This window comes from Maylandia zebra, unplaced genomic scaffold, assembly GCF_041146795.1.
Source record: "Maylandia zebra isolate NMK-2024a unplaced genomic scaffold, Mzebra_GT3a scaffold11, whole genome shotgun sequence".
NCBI lineage: Eukaryota > Metazoa > Chordata > Actinopteri > Cichliformes > Cichlidae > Maylandia > Maylandia zebra.
The window spans coordinates 8,593,849-8,608,173 of NW_027490041.1; the positions used below are offsets into that span (position 1 = coordinate 8,593,849).

At 41.0% G+C, this 14,325-nt stretch overlaps 1 protein-coding gene and 2 long non-coding RNA genes across 3 annotated transcripts; all 3 read right to left on the minus strand.

The window, feature by feature from the left end:
* Window positions 1–624: 624 nt before the first annotated feature.
* On the minus strand, window positions 625–2,766 carry LOC143415865 (uncharacterized). The gene is made up of 4 exons (XR_013096285.1): window positions 2,192–2,766; window positions 1,735–1,893; window positions 1,600–1,656; window positions 625–1,170 (listed from the first exon to the last, which is right to left on the minus strand). It is a non-coding gene; the product is annotated as an uncharacterized LOC143415865 (long non-coding RNA).
* Window positions 2,767–4,308: 1,542 nt separating this feature from the next.
* On the minus strand, window positions 4,309–6,390 carry LOC143415875 (uncharacterized). Its single transcript, XR_013096299.1, has 3 exons — window positions 6,334–6,390; window positions 6,019–6,124; window positions 4,309–4,328 (listed from the first exon to the last, which is right to left on the minus strand). It is a non-coding gene; the product is annotated as an uncharacterized LOC143415875 (long non-coding RNA).
* Window positions 6,391–9,999: 3,609 nt separating this feature from the next.
* Window positions 10,000–13,048, minus strand: LOC112429783 (histone-lysine N-methyltransferase set-1-like). The gene is made up of 5 exons (XM_076881486.1): window positions 12,821–13,048; window positions 12,007–12,127; window positions 11,761–11,923; window positions 11,450–11,642; window positions 10,000–10,128 (listed from the first exon to the last, which is right to left on the minus strand). The coding sequence occupies exons 1-5, from the start codon at window positions 12,857–12,859 to the stop codon at window positions 10,000–10,002; spliced, it is 645 nt and encodes a 214-aa protein (XP_076737601.1). The 5' UTR covers window positions 12,860–13,048.
* Window positions 13,049–14,325: the final 1,277 nt, after the last annotated feature.

Here is a 14,325-nt window from a genome sequence, read left to right on the forward strand (position 1 = left end):
TGGCATTCACACCCACGTCCTGGGATCATGGGAGAGGTGCTACCTTCTTATTGTTCTGTGGTAGGATGTCTGTTTTAGTCTAAGTGCCTTTTGTTTAGATGAACTGCTGGACTTCCAGACCAGCAGGTTTAGGGAAGTCGTTTATGGGTCACACTCTGACTCCACACACACACACACACACACACACACACACATACGGGTCTATGTGGTATGGCGGGACTATACTACGTCAATCCGCCCGGTGGTGGTTTAAGTGGACTACCCTTTTGAAAGGACTTAGAGCCAAGGGAGCGAGGTTAAAGTGTTCGAAAAAATCTGAAAAAAATTTGGGTCACTTCAGACCTCATACACTCCCTATAGAAGTCTAGATACACTGATACACACCAACCAGACTCTATTGTGTTTTCTGGAGACATTGTCCACTTGACAACAATGTGTTTTATGAGGTCCAAAAAAAACAATATTGGGTCTTTAAAGGGACAATGATGTAATATGTAAATAGCTCATCATTACCATGAATACACATCTGACAGGACACAGGATTACTGGAACATCATTTTATTAGTGTTCTTGGATCTGAACATTAAAATTAACCATAAATAAAAAAAGAAATCTATGGACAAAAATGCCCACGCTTCCCACAGAAATATAAAAATATAGAAAACAGAAAAATTAAAAACATTTAAAATGAATTTTAATAGTTTAAAGGTAAATATTAAGGGGAGAAAATATGCATTTATAATTTTTTATTTTAAATATAACCCGTCAAAAAAAACCCTAAATAAATTAAATGTAAAAATTATGAAATACAAACTACTTCTGTATTTAACAAGAACTTTTTTTTCTTTAAACAGAACATCAGTGTTAACAACAATTGGCAATCTGACCAAGATGTAAAACCACAGCTCTCTAAACAGTTATTTTAGTTCATTTTTTTCTGCCTTTTTGCAGTTAATCCTCTGTTTCTTACAAAATCTCTTATGTTTTGAACTGTTCTTCCTGCCAACACCGGATCTTCTACCAATTTGCAATGACTGCATTCATTTTTGGTGGCTAGTTTCCCTTCGTTTATGTGGTCTTTAAAATGCCTCATCACTGCAGCAACCTCAGCCTTGGACCACATGTTTTTGGGAGCTCTTCGGGAATTGTGGGATTGAGCAGCATTTTTCTCTGGAAGATATATAAAGTAGTAGTAGTTAAAACAAACAAAAAACCAAACAAAAAAAACAAAAAACATTTGGTGGTTAAAAGAATGGATGCTACCCTGTACTAACTTCTGAAATGTGTTGCTACCATCAATATCAAAACGAGCTAAAATTCTCTTTGAAAATCTATCAAATTTCTAAAATGAGACATTTAGTGTTCCGCTGTGAATAAAAGACTGAATAAAAAGTTGAATAAAAGTCTCTTGATGCATGCTCAATCATCCAGGTAAGTAAATCCCAAAACGTTGATTCTGTTAATCTGGACGTAGCGTTTTCAGTGGGAGAAACATTTTGTCACTCATCCAAGTGACTTTTTGCCACCACTCTGCAGTTTGCCATATGTTGCAAAGTGATGAAACAATAATAAGCTTAGAGAACCAACTGCACCCCTAACCTTCAGAGGGAGCAGCAGTCTCACTTGCTGCAGGCATTGTGAGTGGTCCTTCATCTGCTGATTACACAATTTGATTAAGTTTTAATATTTGTAACAAACATTTTATCCACAGAAACCAAGCTAGTGGTAACTTACCACAATCTACAGTGTCTTGGAGCTGCGCTGTGTTTGTGGAATCAGCTACTGCATGTACAGGCTCACTGGTGCCACACGCCAACATTGTGAGTGCTGTGTCATCATCATCTGATTCACTCTCACTGTCCTTTGTTTCAGCATCACTTAATGCAATTTCATCTGAGAAATTGTGGGAAAAACCCCCCAAAAAACCAAACACAAACCCCCCAAAAACCTCACATTAACAACGAGATATGACAAAATACAGAACAAATACTGGAAATTATAGTACATAGTTTTACTATTTAAGGCCACCACTCTGCAGTTTGCCAAATGTTGCAAAGTGATGAAACAATAGACTTCAAGAACCTTAAATCATGGACATTTAACAGAATGGTCTGTGCTTTTAGGTTTTAATTCTGTTGATAAAGCATAATATTCAACTACTGCCCTAATATTTGCTCCTTTCAATACAAACCTTCTATTTTGATCTCATCCAGTGATTTCCCCTGGATCTGGGAAAGTTGTCCTTTTTCCAGTGTTAAAAGCAGTTTGGAAATCTTGGCCAGCTGTGTTGTGGGAACTGGTAATCTGTAGAATTCGCGGTGAACACGGATATCATGACCCAGGAAATCTGCAACCTGATCAAGTTCGTTGTTTTTCAAATTAAGGACTTGTGAGAGTGTGGCAACATGTTTTCTGAGCTGTGTCGATCTTAGATACTCAGGCTGCTTTGCTCCACACTGGTGTGCATGAACACGCAAGGAGTCCATTCCTCTGTAATGACTCATTGATCGGGGTCTTGCAAAGAGGTAGATATTAGTGGCACAAATACCACAGTCAGGCCTCCTACTAACCAGTAGTGACAGAGCATCCAGCATGCTTGGTGTTAGCAGAACTGGAACATTTCTGTCCCTTTTTCCCATTATTTCTATTCTACAGAAATAGTTACAGAGTCTCTGTTCCATTTCTGAGAGCCCCATGGCAACATCTGTGTGGAGTGCTGTTTTGTCTCTTTCAAGAAAACTTTTGAGGCGCATCTTTGAAACCTCTCCAGAACGTCTTCAGTTGAACACAATGATTTGTGAGAGTGTAACTTGTGCAAGTTGGGCATAATTCTGAGCTGTGGCTTCGTTCTCCAAGCTGCAAAAGGCACTTTCTGCAGATTTTTGAAGGTAGTGATGGAGAATCCGAACATCTTCTGTAAAGGGCAATGTTGATGGCTTGTTAAACTTTGCCTCACTCAATGTGTTCAAGGCACGGTGAGACACCATCTCAGACCATTTGGAGACATACAACTTCTTGAACGCATCAGTGGACTTGATTAGGGCTTCATCCTCTGTCATGAGGGCACGACAATGGATAATGTCAGACATTTTATGCAGTGTATGTCCCAGTTTCAGCGCAAGGCTTGGAGTTTTGTATGACAGTGTCTCTTCATCAAAACCTGAAACTTTCTTTACTGCTTGCACAACTCTCTGGAAATTAGCAGGCTTAATAGCTTCTTCCATGTTATGCACTGAGAATTCTGTGCGCAGACACAACAACAAACGTCCCGCTTCACGAAGCTTCTGTCGTATATAATCATACTTTGTAGGGTCTTGTCCATGTTTATTGTAGAGGGACTGGGCAAACTGAATAACAGTAAAGTCATTTCGCACAGCTGAGGCAATCTCATCTTGTTTCATAACAGCAAGAACCTTCCAGACTCCACTTGACACCTGCGGATAACACTGAGACTCCAGAGTTAAAGCCAGGCCGAGTACTTTGGTTCTTCCAGGTTCTTTATCCGTGTCATCTTTTGGTTTGTTAGGACATCTGCGGACATGTCTCCAAAGATCCTTGCGAACATACATCCCTTGACAATAAAAGCAATGAGCAAACTTTCCCTCTACTGCTTTAATCTTGGGTCTTCTCTTCACTTTCAGTGGTCCCACTCCACCATGCAAAACTGCAGCATTATGCTTAAAATTTCCCTTATTTCTCAATTTCTCTAACAGACTTTTACGCTCGTTTGAGTCTCTAGGCAGGGAAAATGCATGCACAACATCAGGAGCCGTTTTGTGCGTTTTCAGGTGGCGGGAAATTTTAGCTTGTGGTTTGCCACAAAAATAGCAGTAATTTCTTTTACTTAAAGTCATTTTTTCTGATTCAGTTTCGCAAAGCTCACTTTTATCTTGTGGCTTGTCCTTTGTCAAGTTGTGGATTAAATTCGTTGAATCTGATTGTTCATGCGCTTTGGAGATGTCATCTTGGCATAGCAGACCTTTTGATGTGCTTGGCAATAATGAGATGTCTTCATCTGAATCTTCATCATATGACTCTGAATCTGGCACATATTCTTCTTCTGATATGCTGTGGTTGCCATCATCATCGCTTGATATTTGATCCAGAACTGAATGTGGCAATCCATCCTCCCCTGAATATTCAGAAATTTCTTCTTTCTGGAATGTAAGAACAAAAGTTTTTTTAATTGATCAATACTTTAGACAGGTAAAAAATAAACTGAAAAAAAGTCAAGCCAAATATGAATGGGATACACACCTGTGTTGACTGGTGGCAATTCTGATTTGCCAATTTTGCAAGGCAGGATTTGTGCCAGACCCCTAAACAAACTGAAACACATTTTGATAGACTTAATTTAGCTTTGCAGTTCTATTTAAGTGAAGTAGTTTTTTGTCAAAGCATTGCAGTAATGTCAAATGCTGAAAAAACAAAAAAAAACAAAACTGTTCACATTAAGGATATTTTAATGACTACACATACACTGCTAATCCCCCTCCCCCCCCCCAAAAAAGGACATCCCAGATGTGAATGAAGGAATTATTCTTATTAAATACTTTGTTCTTTAGGTAGTTGAGTGGCATGAAAGTGTGTAGTTGAATGTGTGTGGCCTCCAGATGCCTGTACGACTTCCCTACAATGCCTGGGCATGCTCGGGATGAGGTGGCGGATGGTCTCCTGAAGGATCTCCTCCAAGACCTGGACTAAAGCATCTGCCAACCCCTGGACAGTTTGTGGTGGATGGAGTGAGACATGATGTCCCAGATGTGCTCAATTGGATTCAGGTCTGGGGAACAGGCGGGCCAGTCCATAGCATCAATGCCTTTGTCATGGAGGAACTGCTGACATACTCCAGCCACATGAGGCCCAGTGTCGTCTCGCATTAGGTGGACCCCAGGGCCAAATGCACCAGCATGTGGTCTCACAAAGGGTCCGAGGACCTCATCTTGTTACCCAATGACAGTCAGGCTCTCTGGCAGGCACAGAAATGCCACCCCTCACCATTACTGACCCACTGCCAATATGATCATGCTGGAGGATGTTGCAGGCAGCAGAACATTCCCCACGGCATCTCCAGACTGTCACGTGCTCAGTTTGAACCTCCTTTCAGCTGTGAGGAGCATAGGGTGCCCGTGCTGAAGTTGCCAAACTTTGTGTTTTCTGGCAAATGCCAAACATCCTGCATGGTGTTGGACTGCAAGCTCAATCCCCACCTGTGGATGCTGGACCCTCAAGTCACCCTCATGAAGTCAGTTTCTGACCATTTGAGCAGACAGATGCACATTTGTGGCCTGTTTGAGGTCATTTTGCAGGGCTCCTCTTGTTCCTCCTTGCACAAAGGTGGAGGTAGCGGTCCTGCTGCTGGGTTGTTGCCCTCCTATGGCCTACTCCACATCCAGGTAGCACCTCCATGCTCTGGACACTACACTAACAGACACAGCAAACCTTCTTGCCACAGCTCACATTGATGTGCTACGCTAGATGAGCTGCACTACCTGAGCCCCTTGTGTGGGTTGTAGACTGTCTCATGCTACCACTAAAATGAAATCACCGCCAGCATTCAAAAGTGACCATAACATCAGCCAGAAAGCATAGGTGCTGAGAAGTGGTCTGTGGTCACCACCTGCAGAACCAGTCCTTTATTATGGTGAATTGACTATAATTTCCACTTGTTGTCTACTCTATTTGCAAAACAGCATGTGAAACTGGTTGTCAGTGTTACTTCCTAAGTGAACAGTTTGATTTCACAGAAGTGTGACTGACTTGGAGTAACATCGCATTGTTTAAGTGTTCCCTTTATTATTTTGAGCAGTTTATGTTATGGAATGGGGAATTGAGGACAATCCCAAGTATACCATTTTTACAAGGTCCTGCACCAATGAGGTAATACTGCATTTCTTTAATTAGACGTGACCACCCATTAATTAAAAAGGGAGCAGTGTTCATTTCAGCACGTCTTAACTTGTTGAACTCTATTAATGCTTTTTACTATACACTGTACCTATTCACTAAATGTCTCACCTTTGCACTTAAAGCCAAGCCACTTGAGGGAGGAAACCGGTCCCACACACTGAATGCACTTGTCCAAAGATGATATTGTTGTGCACACCAGACGATGATTGTGACACTGTTAGCAAAATATTGCAACATTTATTTGTTTTGGACAGTTGGAAAGGTGTGTTTTCAATTCAGTTGCAGATATCAACTAATAAACTTCGTCCATGTAAATCACATCACACCCAGGTGACTGCCAAACACACACACACACAGCATCCATAAAGAATGATGATAGATTAAATTATTAGTTCATTAAGTGGTACACTGGATTATATTTACCCTTTCAGGCTCTGGATGTTTCAGGTCCAGATCATTGTTTGGAAAGCTGTTTGGTTGTTGCTTTAGGCAGCTCACAGTCTTCTGAATCTGGCTGGTCTCAGTCTTCGTGTGTAACAGATAGAGAATGAAGACAAAAGAACAGTAATCTGACAGTTACTAAAAATGCATCACTCAAGAGGATGAATAGACCATTTCACTATTGGCAAATAGCGTAAGGTACACATCGTGCATGAGAAACATTCATTAAAATCTGTCCTAGGTCAATGTTACCTCTTCAAAATCTTGCACTGAAGAAGAATGCATGGCTTCTGAGCCTTGCTGAGGCATTTCTTCATCAAGATCCTGCAACAAAGAAAAGATGGCACAAAGATTAGACCAAGTGCTCTTCTTGCAACTGTACTGGGCAGTCCTGTGCTTCTGTCTTTAATTTGCATGTGTGTGTGTGTGTGTGGGGGGGGGGGGGGGGCTTTCCACTCAAGAAATGTTTTCTTCTGAAAAAAATACTGGCTACAATAGTTAACAACTGATTCCTTTGCAATCATCCATCCTCTTCCACTTATCCTTATCAGGATTGTGGGGTAGCAGTTTTGGGGCCTATACCAGCTACCATAGGGCAGTACAACCTGGACAGATCACCAGTCTAACATGGAAGGACAAGCATTTGCATTCACACCAAAGGGCAGTTTTGAATCACCAGTTAACCTAACCCCATAAGCTACATCTTTGGACTGTGGGAAGAAGCCAGAGTACACAGCGAGAGAGCCCATGCACTACCAGCAGTAAAAAGTGCCTAAAACAAGTTAAGTTGTATAGTACTATCTATCTTAATGTTCAAGCCTGAGTTTCAAACCACATAGAAACAAAGCACATGTAGTCAGTTCTGCATGCTGTAGGTCAAACTGTCAAGAAATACGAGAAGACCCCTCCTAAAACCAGAGTGATGTCACCATGAAGCAAACTTTGACAGAGTCTCCCAATAACAGTGTGGTCCTCCTAAGTCACATTTGGGTGGTTAACACACACACACACACACACACACACACTCAGATGTTATCCAGACTTGCACTTTGAAACAATGAAAAGGACCTACAAGCCACAGTCCATGTAAATCACATCACACCCAGGTGACTGCCAAACACAAACACACACACAGCATCCATAAAGAATGATGATAGATTAAATTATTAGTTCATTAAGTGGTACACTGGATTATATTTACCCTTTCAGGCTCTGGATGTTTCAGGTCCAGATCATTGTTTGGAAAGCTGTTTGGTTGCGGCTTTAGGCAGCTCACAGTCTTCTGAATCTGGCTGGTCTCAGTCTTCGTGTGTAACAGATAGAGAATGAAGACAAAAGAACAATAATCTGACAGTTACTAAAAATGCATCACTCAAGAGGATGAATAGACCATTTCACTATCGGCAAATAGCGTAAGGTACACATCGTGCATGAGAAACATTCATTAAAATCTGTCCTAGGTCAATGTTACCTCTTCAAAATCTTGCACTGAAGAAGAATGCATGGCTTCTGAGCCTTGCTGAGGCATTTCTTCATCAAGATCCTGCAACAAAGAAAAGATGGCACAAAGATTAGACCAAGTGCTCTTCTTGCAACTGTACTGGGCAGTCCTGTGCTTCTGTCTTTAATTTGCATGTGTGTGTGTGTGTGTGTGTGTGTGTGGGGGGGGGGGGGGGGGGGGGGGGGGCTTTCCACTCAAGAAATGTTTTCTTCTGAAAAAAATACTGGCTACAATAATTAACAACTGATTCCTTTGCAATCATCCATCCTCTTCCACTTATCCTTATCAGGATTGTGGGGTAGCAGTTTTGGGGCCTATACCAGCTACCATAGGGCAGTACAACCTGGACAGATCGCCAGTCTAACATGGAAGGACAAGCATTTGCATTCACACCAAAGGGCAGTTTTGAATCACCAGTTAACCTAACCCCATAAGCTACATCTTTGGACTGTGGGAAGAAGCCAGAGTACACAGCCAGAGAGAGCCCATGCATTACAGCAGTAAAAAGTGCCTAAAACAAGTTAAGAAGTTGTATAGTACTATCTATCTTAATGTTCAAGCCTGAGTTTCAAAAAATTTCAACATAGAAACAAAGCACATGCAGTCAGCTCTGCATGCTGTAGGTCAAACTGTCAAGACATACGAGAAGACCCCTCCTAAAACCAGAGTGATGTCACCATGAAGCAAACTTTGACGGAGTCCCCCAATAACAGTGTGGTCCTCCTAAGTCACATTTGGGTGGTTAACACACACACACACACACACACACTCAGATGTTATCCAGACTTGCACTTTGAAACAATGAAAAGGACCTACAAGCCACGGTCCATGTAAATCACATCACACCCAGGTGACTGCCAAACACACACACACACAGCATCCATAAAGAATGATGATAGATTAAATTATTAGTTCATTAAGTGGTACACTGGATTATATTTACCCTTTCAGGCTCTGGATGTTTCAGGTCCAGATCATTGTTTGGAAAGCTGTTTGGTTGTGGCTTTAGGCAGCTCACAGTCTTCTGAATCTGGCTGGTCTCAGTCTTCGTGTGTAACAGATAGAGAATGAAGACAAAAGAACAGTAATCTGACAGTTACTAAAAATGCATCACTCAAGAGGATGAATAGACCATTTCACTATCGGCAAATAGCGTAAGGTACACATCGTGCATGAGAAACATTCATTAAAATCTGTCCTAGGTCAATGTTACCTCTTCAAAATCTTGCACTGAAGAAGAATGCATGGCTTCTGAGCCTTGCTGAGGCATTTCTTCATCAAGATCCTGCAACAAAGAAAAGATGGCACAAAGATTAGACCAAGTGCTCTTCTTGCAACTGTACTGGGCAGTCCTGTGCTTCTGTCTTTAATTTGCATGTGTGTGTGTGTGTGTGTGTGGGGGGGGGGGGGGGGGGGGGGCTTTCCACTCAAGAAATGTTTTCTTCTGAAAAAAATACTGGCTACAATAATTAACAACTGATTCCTTTGCAATCATCCATCCTCTTCCACTTATCCTTATCAGGATTGTGGGGTAGCAGTTTTGGGGCCTATACCAGCTACCATAGGGCAGTACAACCTGGACAGATCGCCAGTCTAACATGGAAGGACAAGCATTTGCATTCACACCAAAGGGCAGTTTTGAATCACCAGTTAACCTAACCCCATAAGCTACATCTTTGGACTGTGGGAAGAAGCCAGAGTACACAGCCAGAGAGAGCCCATGCATTACAGCAGTAAAAAGTGCCTAAAACAAGTTAAGAAGTTGTATAGTACTATCTATCTTAATGTTCAAGCCTGAGTTTCAAAAAATTTCAACATAGAAACAAAGCACATGCAGTCAGCTCTGCATGCTGTAGGTCAAACTGTCAAGACATACGAGAAGACCCCTCCTAAAACCAGAGTGATGTCACCATGAAGCAAACTTTGACGGAGTCCCCCAATAACAGTGTGGTCCTCCTAAGTCACATTTGGGTGGTTAACACACACACACACACACACACTCAGATGTTATCCAGACTTGCACTTTGAAACAATGAAAAGGACCTACAAGCCACGGTCCATGTAAATCACATCACACCCAGGTGACTGCCAAACACACACACACACAGCATCCATAAAGAATGATGATAGATTAAATTATTAGTTCATTAAGTGGTACACTGGATTATATTTACCCTTTCAGGCTCTGGATGTTTCAGGTCCAGATCATTGTTTGGAAAGCTGTTTGGTTGCGGCTTTAGGCAGCTCACAGTCTTCTGAATCTGGCTGGTCTCAGTCTTCGTGTGTAACAGATAGAGAATGAATATACAGTGCATTTTTGAAGAGGCTTTTGAAACATTAAATAAACTGTATGAGAAAGATAAGTTTCAAGCTATTGTCTTTAAAATATTCACTGTCATGTATAGAGAATTTAAGGCCCTATGATTAAGAGACAAATAGTCAGTGTGATTTCTTTATTTTTTAAGCCATTGCTAAAGGAGTAAAACAATCACCTGTAGCAGCAACGAACTGTCACTAGGGCCCATTTATCTTCAAGGGACAAAATTTAAAATGAATCTAACTAAAGAGGCTACACAGCAAAATCTCCAGTGTTAAATTAACACTAGAGAGTGTCTATATGGGTCCACACAACACTGTTGAGTGTTGAATTAACACTTTTGACAGTGTTATATGTTTAAAAGTAACCTAGTCAGTTTTGAAGATTAACAAAGACTAACACTGAGCAGTGCTGATTTTCTAACACTGGAATATTTCTAACATTTTGAGTTATTTTCCAGTGTTAGAAAATCAGCACTGCTCAGTGTTAGCCATTGTTAATCTTCAAAACTGACTAGGTTACTTTTAAACATATAACACTGTCAAAAGTGTTAATTTAACACTCAACAGTGTTGTATTTAACACTCAGAGGTGTGGACCCTTATAGACACTCTCCAGTGTTAATTTAACACTGGAGATTTTGCTGTGTAGAATCACATTAAACATCAATCACTGTTAAAATTTAGAAACCGAAAGCCATTTTTTATTTCTGCATACCTGCTGATATTTTTTTAGTGCTTTTAGAGGGCTTTGATGTGGCAGCCATCACAATTGCCTGTTTTCCATTAGTACCTACCCCTGTTTTTCCAGTAGGTTATAGTACCATGTAGTTTTTCAGTAACTACTGCACCAAGGTTCCAAGTGATCCAAAGTGATCAGAAAATTTGACATAGACTGAATGCCACCAGGTGGCTGGTCAATGGTGTCACTCGATAAGTTATGAGTGCGCCTCCTTCGTGAAAATCCAAGCCATCATTTTTGAAACTCTGAAATGTTTGAAATAGCGACCAAAATTAACAGCGTGATCCCTGAATTGAACACTAAAGTATAGACTGAGCAGCAGGCATTTTGTCACCTTGACGTCCATGCTTGCTGTGGCATTTATATCACTGGATGCTCGGCTGCATTGCTATAGTTACCCCAGGCACAGTAGGTGATACTCAATTTCAGTGAAAAACTAGATGCCCTAAGTCACGTTAAGCCAATTTGAGTAGGTACAAATGTAAAAATGGCTTAGGGTATGCAATTTATCAGTTCCAAAAAGTACAATTGTAGAAATACCTTGCATCTCCAGAGCCAATCCGAGTCACCATAATTATAGTCTATTTCTTCGCCTGGACTTATGTCTCTGCTTGCAAATAAGCATAGATGGGGCTTTCCATTGATATTTAATATTTTCATCTTAGCACTTGGACTGATGTGGTTGTCGTTGACAAGTCTGCCTAATGACCCATCTTCTTGAGATGCATCCACACTGTGGGGTTAGGCAAAAAAGTATTAGCTTAACTAGTTAGTTAGGAAGCTTTTTTTTTCATAAATCAAAAGCAATGTGTCATTTAATCTTAATCAAACTACACTGATATAATACGCACCACCAGAGTTTTCCATCAAACTTGAATTCAAACATGAACACCTTCAGGCTGTCATGATAAACTCTGTGTCTCCGCTCACATTCTTCTTTTGTTATGAGTTTACCTCTGTATTCCAAAAGAAAGTCTCCTTTTTGGAATGGAACAGTCGTGAAAATGCCCCGACCTGAATTGCAGAGGCATACCAAGTGAGTGACAAAAGACAAAGTGACAAACTCCAAATCTAATCCAAACTAAAGACCAACTTACCTTTGAAGGCATTTATGTAGTGGATATCAAGTCCCAGTTTGTCCCTTCCAGCAGAAACATGACAGACTGCATCCTCCCGTGGAGGAATGCGTCTCCTTCGCATGTTCTCCTGTACGATTGGCTGTATTACCAAAGCATATAAAGTATTACGATTATCGTCATCATTGTCATCATCATCAGTAGTAGCAGAACTAGCAGTAGTGTAGTTTACAGCATAAACACAGCTGACTTATTCATAGTGCTAATTTATGCCTTCTTTTAAAATGTTAAAGGCCTAGTACTCAAAATGGCGACATGTGACATTTCTGTAATGGCGACTGCAGAGAGTGATACAAGTACTGAGAAAGCTTAGGCATCAAAACTGTAAGAAGTTTTTTCTTCAGGCATATAAATAAATACACGACTAAATACACTTATACCCTTGCTTTTATTTTAGGGCTGTCAGCAGAATGACAGACATTGGACAAACTGCCCGAAATTAGCTAACAGCGACATCAGGGATTTTGACTCAGACTGCGCTGGTTTAATTGTTAATCGCGTTAGTCGCGATGTCGGCATTAACACGTTTAAGCCACAATAATGCTTTAACACCGAGTAAATCCTAACACGGGTTAGCCCGCTTTATCGCGTTGACGCGGTTAGTCGTCAGCCCTATTTTATTTACTCAATGACAAACGCTGGGGCCGTTTTACTTCTTCAAAGACTCACTAACAGTCCATAAAGCATAAATTAAACCAGTTTAATATAGGCCTGTGCACCTATAATTTCATATAGTATTAAAGTCATGGTGCATTTTACATTAAAAAAGGCTTACCTTTGTGTTTTTAATCCGTCTTCGTATTGCCGTCGACATACACTTGTTAAAGGGCACGCGCGCGAAAGTTGTGGCGCCGTTTCCTGTAGGTACCGCCTATATATATAGCCTACCAATCACAATGACTTCCGGCCGTGTGTATTGAAAATGTGTATTAAATTGCAGTACCTACACACATCCACTCTAACTCGAAACGTCGCTGTGCAATACACTGGAATACACAAAAATCAGGTGGACTTTTAAGAAAATCAGAAAATCTTTTAATTATAGTTTAATAAATGAATTTACACTACAGTTTAAGCAAATACAGGTCAAAAGATAAATAATGACCTCATAAGAAGTAGAAAAAATTATTATTTAGACACTTAAAAATGCATTTACAAGTCATGTTTTAGGGGGACACATGAATACACAGCAAAAAGTCGAAATGTCCCCGGAGCCCAGGTACAGCGCAGGTCAAATGTCAATCCATACCACATAGACGCACTCACACACACACACACACACACACACACACACACACACACACACACACACCTACATAACATACAGACTGGTACCTTTGTTCACGTGTATGTTAATGAACCTATATATGTTCATGTAACCTCAATAAAAGAACAGTGTTACGAGGGAACGGACGAGAGCGACTGTGGTCAAGCGAAGGAACGGCATTGGTCCAGTTCTCTCCCGTGCACGAGAAACAGAAAGAACTACTCGTGTCTTGGGTGAACCCATTGTGAGATCTAGCCCCACGCTATCATGTGATTTCCTGTGATCAAATGTCCCAGGATGTGAGTGGGCGTTAAGACGTCCATGTCCCTCTTCAAACAACTTAAAGAAGTCCAGACGCTTTTCTTTCCAAGCTCCTTCAACAACATCATTCATAGAACAACTTCCAGCTTCTTTTGCTCGGCTACAGTTTGGATGGATTTGCATTTAAAGATGCAACAAGACTAAAATGGTTAGGGTCAGGAGGTCAAAGGTCAGAGCTCCTGTGGGTCTGAGGGCGGCCTCACGCTGGAGAAGGATGAAGGAGTCTGACCTGAGCCAGTGTTGGACATGAACACATCAGCACTGCTGTCAGTGAGCCTAACGACAGCCGTTAGCATCATTTCAGTGTTTCAGTCATAAAAACACTTCCTGTCTCTGTGGTGGTTACAGTGACATCATGCAGTTTGTGCTTTGACCTCCAGAGGGCGACAAATCAGCACAGACAGAGAGCTCCATTCAAACTTTGCTGCCATCAGGAATAATTCTTCAAATATAATCATCAGTGTTTGAGCAGTTATGATATCAGGGACAATCTAGACATGTGTGACAATACTGAACATGTCACATGACACACCTCAAACATCATGTGATCCACTCTCAGTCTGCACTTTCATTCATGACTTCAACAGGTTGAAATGAGCTTTGAAGAAACATTCAGTGAAATAAATCTTTCATGGATTCATGTGAGCAGCAGATGAACTTTGTACCAACAACATCTTCAATAACAGAGTCTG